Source organism: Microtus ochrogaster, chromosome 4 (assembly GCF_000317375.1).
Source record: "Microtus ochrogaster isolate Prairie Vole_2 chromosome 4, MicOch1.0, whole genome shotgun sequence".
NCBI lineage: Eukaryota > Metazoa > Chordata > Mammalia > Rodentia > Cricetidae > Microtus > Microtus ochrogaster.
In genome coordinates, this window is record NC_022011.1 from 31,244,759 (window position 1) to 31,253,453 (window position 8,695).

At 45.0% G+C, this 8,695-nt stretch overlaps 1 protein-coding gene across 2 annotated transcripts in view; it reads left to right on the forward strand.

Moving 5' to 3' along the window:
• The first annotated feature begins 2,876 nt into the window (after nucleotides 1-2,876).
• LOC101991513 (AFG3-like protein 1) overlaps nucleotides 2,877-8,695 on the forward strand; it is a 24,095-nt gene continuing 18,276 nt past the window's right edge. Inside the window, exons 1-3 of one of the 2 annotated variants that reach the window (XM_013354360.2) lie at nucleotides 2,877-3,032; nucleotides 5,566-5,677; nucleotides 6,309-6,383. In XM_013354360.2, coding sequence (XP_013209814.1) covers nucleotides 2,895-3,032; nucleotides 5,566-5,677; nucleotides 6,309-6,383 — 325 coding nt within the window. In that variant the 5' untranslated portion in view covers nucleotides 2,877-2,894. The remainder of the gene's footprint in view (nucleotides 3,033-5,565; nucleotides 5,678-6,308; nucleotides 6,384-8,695) is intronic. The other variant, XM_013354364.2, reaches the window with a different exon arrangement.

Below are 8,695 nucleotides of genomic sequence, written 5' to 3' on the forward strand. Positions count from 1 at the left end.
AAAAAAAAAAAAAAAAAAAAAAAAAAAAAGATAGCTGTACTGTCATGAAGATATTCTCTTCTTCTTTTTTAAAAAACGATTTGTGATATATATGTTTTGTCTGCATGTATATCTGCACACCAGAGAAGGGCATTGGATCCCATGGGACCACAGTTATAGGTAGTTGAGAGCCACCATGTAAGTGCTGGGAATTGAACTCTGGACCTCTAGAAGAGCAGACAGTGCTCTTAACTGCTGAGCCATCTCTCCAGCCCTGATATTCTGCTCTTTGGAAAAAAAAATTATGTGTATGACTGCCTGCCGCATGAATGTAAGTGCACTGTGGTCCTGATGCCGCTGGAGGCCAGAAGAGGAGGTCAGATCTGGAGCTGAGTTATAGATGGTTGTGAGCCATCATGGGGGCTCTGGAAACTGGACCAGAGTCCTTTGCAAGAGCGTCAAATGCTCCTAACCACTGAGTCATCTCTCCAGCCCTTATACTCTATTTTTCTATTATGAGAAAGATCACTCAAGTGTACTGGGTGATAAGTGTTGGGAGCAGAGCATGAAGGTCCTTGAGCCCACAGATCTCCAGAGAAATCAGCAATGTTAAGCATATAGGATTGTCTTTCTGACGGGGAAGATGGAAAACCTATTCTTCCATCCAGGAAGCTGAGAATTAAGTGATTACAGTCTGATCTGTGTTATCCATTGGGCCAGGCCATATCAAGCTCTGACAACCAAGTTTGGAGGTGACTAGTAATCTAAATGACCTTATATCCAGAGGCTTCCCATTCTCACAACCAGGATCAGAAGTGGCTCATAGCTCAAATGACCTTTATGCTAAGTGTATGACTGAGACCAGGCCAGACCCTTAGACCCATAAGCTAGTATAGGTAACCTATCTCTAGAACCCATCTTCTTGAAAAAAATGACATGCGCCCTGTGAGTAGAGTTTCAATATAATTATGTTTCCTTGTACAACGGAGATTGTGTTACACCAGGAAGCTTTCCAAATTATGCTGGACGCACATACACTGGAATAAACCACCTGTGATTAGACACCCAGAAGACTGATACAGGTGGATGAAGTCAACATGCATTGGTTTCCATTCTTATCTCTTTGTGGGGTTCAGTTCCCTGTTTGACACCTGCAGGGATCCCCACACATAAGGTACCTTTTAGGATAGCAGTGCTTAGCTGGTGAGCAATGCTAGGATAAGCAATGCTTAGTCGGTGAGATTACTGGGGACATACATGTGATCCACTCATAAAAGATGCCTCTGTCAACCCAAGCTTTTTTGTTTTAGTGTCAAACCATAGCAAACTGGACATTGAGTACCCTTCAAAGCCCTGGGGGTTTCCAAGCACTGCACTAGTAAGAACTTCAACTTAAAGCCCTGGCTGCATCTCCTTCAAGCGTCAGCATTAAGGGATCTTTGGCTGTGTTTTTTCAGGCATTCTCTCCCAGTTCATCTATACTGAAAACTTGCCTGGCTGGGCGGTGGTGATGAAAGGCTTTAATCCCAGGCCTGGGGAGGCAGAGGCAGGTAGATCTCTGTGAGTTTGAGACCAACCTGTTCTATAGAGCTAGTTCCAGGACAGTCAGGGTTACACAGAGTAATCCTGAATAGAAAAACCAAACCCAAATCAAACCAAACAAACAAAAACCAAACCGAACCAACAACAAAACTTGCTGAATCTACCTCCCTCAATGGTACTTTTCAGCACTGTGGGCCACATGTCCCTGTTGTGTGGATTGTGCTTATCAGCTCCTTGAATTCCACAGACCACCATTTGAGAACTTTCTCCTTATTTATGCTGGAAAGTCATCCCATGGTTAGCTTTTGCCTGGATGGTGCTGATAATTTTGTTGGCTTTGGTCTTTGAACTACATGCCCAACAACTGCTCCATGTTGGCCATTGGGCACTTGAAACAGAAAGTCAACAGAGAAGCTCCCAGGGGGTTAGCTATTTGTGAACTTACCTTCAGTTTTTATTATCTTGGGTGATTACTATTGTAGATACACAGAGGCCTAAGGTTTTTGTGATTTGACTAAGTTTTTCACCCACTTTAAATTTTATCACTTGTAATTTGATGTCGAGGATAATTGCTTCCTTTCCTTTTGGCACCGCGGGTGACAATGGCATCCAGGGGCCTTTCCCCAGGCATTGCTACCTTTGTAGTCATAGCAGCCTCAGTGCTTTCAGAATGTTGTTAACTGTACGCTGGAAAACGCGTGTGCATGCAGATACCCATGAAGGACCATAAAAGGCCTTGTCTAAAGCTACTGTCCAGAAGCTGGTTCATTCTGGACCTTCATCAGGAAGGTCTGATGTGTCCCTAGTGTCAAGCCCAAATTTCTGGACAGCAGAACTGCAGGCAAATGAAAACTGACGTGGTTGCCTATACCAACCAGCTAACCAATCAAATCTAAACAAAGGTCTGCGGTGGGAGATGATGAGGCAAGATGTGTACCAAACAGTTCCTTTGTTCACGAGAGGTCGAAGCACGTCTAGACTGGAGGCGAAATACCGGGGAACACCTCTAAACTGTAACCCCACGGAAGGAAAACTAGACTCTTCTAAAAGTTTTTCAGTTCCATGAGTCGCTTCACGCCGAGGACCCGCCCACACCATTGTTGTCACTGTCAATACCAAATTTAAAATAGGCTTAAACGCTTTTGGTGCCTAGGTCAAGTTGGCTGCGGGTCACCTGTCATCAGCCATCGGGCAGCGTAAAGAGACACACCTAACCAAGATCTTATAAACTACGGCAGCGAACTGGACACCTAAAAAAGAGGGTCCGAGCCGCTACTGTGGCCTGCTGCGCACGCGCGCACAGGGGCGTGGCGCACTATGACCCGCGTGCTGCGCGTGCGCCCGCCTAGGCGGCGCGAGGTCACGGCAGGGGGATGTTACTCCGGCTGGTGGGGGCAGCCGGCAGTCGGGCCCTGGCCTGGCCTTTCTCCAAGTTGTGGCGTTGTGGTGGCTGCGCAGAAAGCGGCGGGGCGGTCTGGAGCAGCGTGAGGGTCGGTGACATTGCTCGGCAGGTGAGCAGAGAAGCGCCCTCCACAGGTTTCAGGTGGCGAGGTGGGGGCCCCGCTGGACGTCGCAGTGACGTCATCTGCCTGCGGCTGGGTGGGGCGCAGCCGCTTCCGGATTTCCGCTTCAGGCTCCTCCAGTGTCTACCTTCTGCTGATCCTAGCACTTTAGGGTTTCCAATATCTTTTAGCTGTGTTTTTGGGAGATGGTCCCCATATAAAAGGTGGACTTTATTCATTAAAGAGGCATAGCTCTTAATACTAAGCAGAGGAGTATAGCCACATGGGATCCCTGCCGTGGATGCTTCATTCTTCAACCTTGTTACAATATTTCAACACCCATCACATAGAGTGTGCATCTGCTAGTACAGTAAGGAGGCTCACTATCCCATACCTCATGGAGAAAGGTAGCTATATATCTATTCTCCATCTCCAGATAGATCAGTCTGTGTTTTCACTCGCCACAGGGACCATACAGCTGTTCTTCCTTAACTCGTCTTTGCTTCTGTTCCCTTTTTTTTCTTTCTTGGTTTTCCGAGACAGAGTTTCTCTGTAACCAGCCTAGCTGTTCAGGACTGTCGTCCCCTCTTAATATGGTAGTAGTGTTGTGTAACTTTTAAATGTAACTGGCCATTTACCCCAGACAGGGCACTAGTGACAGGTCAAAGAAATGATTCCATTCCTGGAGCTCCCTGCAAAACCTACAGGGGGTACCAACCACATGGTGGCTCCAAACCATCTGTAATGAGATCTGGCGCCCTCCTCTGGCGTTTGGGTATACATGGAGGCAGAAAGTTGTATACATAATAAATAAATATATCTTTAAAAAAAATTTATTGTTCATTTTATGTGCCACACCCCAGTTCCCCCTCTCTCCCTTTCTCTTGCGCCCCCACCTCCTCCTTTCACACACTCCTCCACTCATGGGGGTAAGGCCTTCCTTGGGGAGTCAACAAAGTCTGGTATACCTGTTCCCCTTGTATCAAGGCTAAACAAGGTATCCCACCATAGGGAACGGGCTCCAAAAAGCCAGTTCTTGCCCCTGGGATAGGTCCTGGTGCCACTACCAGGGGACCCCCCAACAGATCAAGTCACATAACTCACCCACATTCAAAGGGTCTAGTTTGGTCCCACACAGGTTCCCCAGCTATCAGTTCAGTCCGTGAGCTCCCACTAACTCGGGTCAGCTGTTTCTGTGGTTTTTCCCTTCGTGGTCACTCCCTGCTGCCCCGTTCATATGATCCCTCCTCCCTCTCTTCAGCTGAACTCAGGAGCTCAGCCCAGTGCTTGGCTGTGGGTCACTGCATCTGCTTCCATCAGTTACTGGATGCCGTTTCTATGATGTCAATTAGGGTAGTCACTAATCTGATTAAAGGAGGAAGGCCCTTTCAGATACGCTCTCCACTATTGCTAGGCATCTTAGAAATTCCTGAGGATTTCTCTAGCACTAGGTTTTTCTCTAACCCCATAATGGCTCCCTCTCTCAAGATATCTCTTTTATTGTTCTCCCCCTCCATCCCTTTCCCAGCTCAGTCTTCTTGATCCCTCATGTTCCCATTCCCATCCCCTCTCTTCTACCCCCTACCCCCCACCCCCAGTTTACTATTTCCCCTTCCTGGGGCCTTCCATGTGTATCTCTCTTAGGACCCCCCTTTTTACCTAGCCTCTCTAGGGTTGTAGATCGTAGCCTGATTATCCTTTGCTTTGCTTCTGGTATCCACGTATGAGTGAACACATACTGTGTTTGTCTTTCTGGGTCTGGGTTACCTCACTCAGGATAGTTATTTCTAGTTCCATCCATTTGCCTGCAAATTTCAAGATGTCATTGTTTTTTGCTACTGAGTAATACTCCATAGTGTAAGTGTACCACATTTTCTTTAACCATTCTTCAGTTGATGGGCATCTAGGTTGTTTTCAGGTTCTGCTATTACAGGTTCTGCTGCTATTAACATAGTCGAGCAGATGTCCCTGTGGTATCATTGTGCATCCTTTGGGTATATGCCCAAGAGTGGTATTGCTGGGTCTTGAGGTCAGTTGATTCCCAGTTTTCTGAGAAACTGCCATACTGATTTCCGGAGTGGCTGTTCAAGTTAGCACTCCCACCAGCAGTGGAGGAGTGTTCTCCTTAGAGAGTTCACATACTAAAGCAGAAAGGACACTGGGAATAGCACAAATCTTTTGAAACCTCAAATCTTGCCCCTAGTGACACACCTCTCCTAACAAAGCCACACCTCCTTTTTTTGTTTGTTTTAAGCAGGGTTTCTCTGTGTAGTCCTGGCTGTACTGGAACTCAACTCTGTTGATCAGACTTGCCTCAAACTTCTGCCTGCCTCTGACTCCTGAGTGCTAGGATTAAAGGCGTGCACCACCACTGCCTGTCTAGATATTATAGCTATAAAACAATTCTTTGTGAGTTTTACAGTGAGTTTATATTTATTCTGTTTGAATAGCTAAGTAGGTAAATAAAGTAACAAGTCCATGCCTCAGTCCAAATTCTGTCCCTCACATGGCCACTTTGAGAAGATGCTGTGTTGCATTGCAGAAACAGCCTGATTGTCTCTCCTGTCGTCGTCCTCAGGAGATATGCTCGCTGCAGGCTCTGCAGGGAAGACTGACTTGGTTCTCCCCAAGGCTGTGTTCAAAACCTCCCAAAGGTACGGTACTTCTTATACCTTCTGCCTTCAGTAGTGGCATAAAGTTTATAACTAGTGTAATTTGCTCGGGGTGTCTCCCAGGTGACTGAGCAGGTGACAGGAGGACATGACAGCTAGCAAGTTCCATATTGAGTCACACAATAGCACCTCCGAGCCTTTATCACTTTGATGCATTGTTGACACCAGCAGCAGAAACTGTCTCAGAAGGAGAATCTTTCGGGAGGCATGGGAATTCAATTTTGTTTATGCATAGTTGATTCTGGGGATCCAGCTTCAGGTTTGGTAGCGTAGTTACGGGGAACACAGTGGTCTACTTGGAGCCCTCCAGAGCAAGCCGTGGACCTGTGCTTAGTGTTCTGAGCAGAGGGACTGTACACATAGAAGCATTTGGAGACCTCTGTCTCCAGAGAGCAGAAGAAATATTCCTTATCCCATATGTGGGTTTGGGCCTGGGGCTGCATGTCGCTCTGATCAGGTAAGAAAAAGGCAGGAAGGAGAGCTAGCTTTCTTACTTTTGCAGCCGGATTTGATTGTACTGCTGCTTTTCTGAATGCGTGTGTGTGCGTGCATGTGTGTGCGTGTGTGAGTTTTCCTTTTAAATATACTACAACCTCTCCATTTTTCCCCTAAGGGTTTGAGAAATTTTTTAAGAATAAGAAGAATGGAAGAAGTACAGAACCAGGAAACTCAGTAGCTCAAAAAAAAGGTAAGAAGACCAGTTTGATAAGTCAGACTGTCAAGTTTTACATTTGAGTATTTGATTTTACTTTTTATTTTTATTTTATATGCTTGAATGTTTTGCCTACATGTATGTTTGTGTACCACATGCTTGCCTGGTGCCTAAAGAGGCCAGAAAAGGGCACCATATCACCTGGAACTGGAGCTGCAGACAGTTGTGAGCTGCCATGTGTGTGTTTGGCGTTGAACCTTTGGTTTTGGAAAAATAGCCAGTTCTTTTTTTCTTTTCCTTTTCTAAAGATCTGTCTGTCTATCTATCTATCTATTAATTATATATACAGTGTTCTACCTGCATGCCAGAAGAGGGCACCAAATCTCATTATAGCTGGTTGTGAGCCACCATGTGGTTGCTGGGAATTGAATCAGTACCTGTAGATGAGCTGTCAGTGCTCTTATCCTCAGCCATCTCTCCAGCCTGTAGCCAGTTCTTTTAAAGCTGAGGGTTTTTTGTTTGTTTGTTTGCTTTTTGTTTTTCGAGACAGGCTTTTACTATGTAACGTGGCTGGTTTTGAACTCTATACATAGACCAGGCTCATCTCTAGCTCATAGTGATTTTCCTGCTTCTGCCTCCTAAGTGCTGGAATAAAAGTTGTGTGTTACCATGCCCAACATGTTTGAGTGTTATTATAAATTACTGACAATGTTGGGGTTTATCTCCTTCAGGAGGGGAAAACAGGAAGAAGATGTGATTGTATGAAGTTGATCTTACCTCCTCGTTCCTAAGTCACTGTGTATTGTTTCTCACAATTTTCTTAGCTTATTTGGATTGGATGATTAGCTCTAAGCCTTGATGAATTTTTTTTTTCCAAGATGACTTTTCTTTGTGTAGCCCTGACTGTCCTGGAACTTACTCTGTAGACCATCTGGCCTTATACTCAGAGATCTCCCTGCCTCTGCTTCCCTAGTGCTAGGATTAAAGTCAAGTACCAGGACTGCCTGGCTTTAAAATTTTTTAAATTTTTTTAATTTTATTTTATTTAATGTGTTTGGGTGGCTTTTGTTCATGTGTGACATGTGTACGTCTGTTGGAAGGGACAGAGGAAGATGTCAGATACTCTGGAAATGAAGTTACAGATAGTTGTGAGCCACCGTGGAAGAGCTGGGAATCAAACCTGGGTCCTGTCTAAAAGTATCCAGTGCTCTTAACCTCTGAGTTGCTCTCCGACCTCTGAGTCATTCTTAAGTTGCATCTCAGTTTGGTGATTTGGATAGGTTTAACAGGTGTGTTTCACCCGCTTAGGTGCCTGTGAGCGTTAAATAGTAAGAAACATATAAGCTAATTAGGAGGAACGGTGGTACATCTTGCTACCATTTTTCAAAACTCATGTTTTGTCTATAATGGTGTTAATATTTCTCTGTCTCATTAATTCATGTTTCCATTTCTGGTAGCTTATTTTGGACGTGCATGATATGGTTTTAGGCTTGTTGGAGGCAATATGTAGAGAACTTGTTCTGAACTACAACTTGTATGAATATCTCAAAAAGAGGCTCAGGGAACTCCACGTCCTGTTATAGTCCGTAGGTCAAAAGTGTACACATGGCTAGGCATAGTGGTGCGCCTTTAATTCCAACACTTGGGAGATAGAGGCAGGTAGACCTCTGTGAGTTTGAGGCCAGCCTGGTCTATCTCATGAGTTCCAAGACAACCAGAGCTTTGTAGTAAGACCCTGATGCCAAAAGAAGGGAACCGATATACACACAGCAGGTTTTTCTGCATAGTGACGTGCTGTTCCTGAGAGTGGGTACCATGCATCCTGATTCTCTTGAGAAGGAATGTGCCGGTGTCAGCCTGCCTCACTTTTTCCCGTCCAGGTCACAACAGCCATGCTATTCTTACCTTCCCCCTCCAAAAGAAAAACCTGTTAAAATTTAGGCCTGCCTATATGGTGATACATAATCATAGGGAGCTGAGGCAGGAGGATTGCAGGTTCTGAGTTAGCCTGGCCTACGTAATGAAGCCCTGACTCAAAAAAAAAAAAAAAAAAAAGCTTATATTTGAAACCCACAAGCTAAAATTTAAGTGATTTTTATATATATCTGAGGCTGCTATTTAGCGGTATCTCCCAGCTTCCTCTTTTTTCTGTTATTTATTTATTGGTATGCCAATTTGTATGCATTATGCATATATGTGCATGTGTTTGTAGGCTAGAGGTCAATATTGGATGTCTTCCTTAATCACACCACTTTAATTTTTTTTTTGGTTTTTCGAGACAGGGTTTCTCTGTGGTTTTGGAGCCTGTCCTGGAACTAGCTCTTGTAGACCAGGCTGGTCTCGAACTC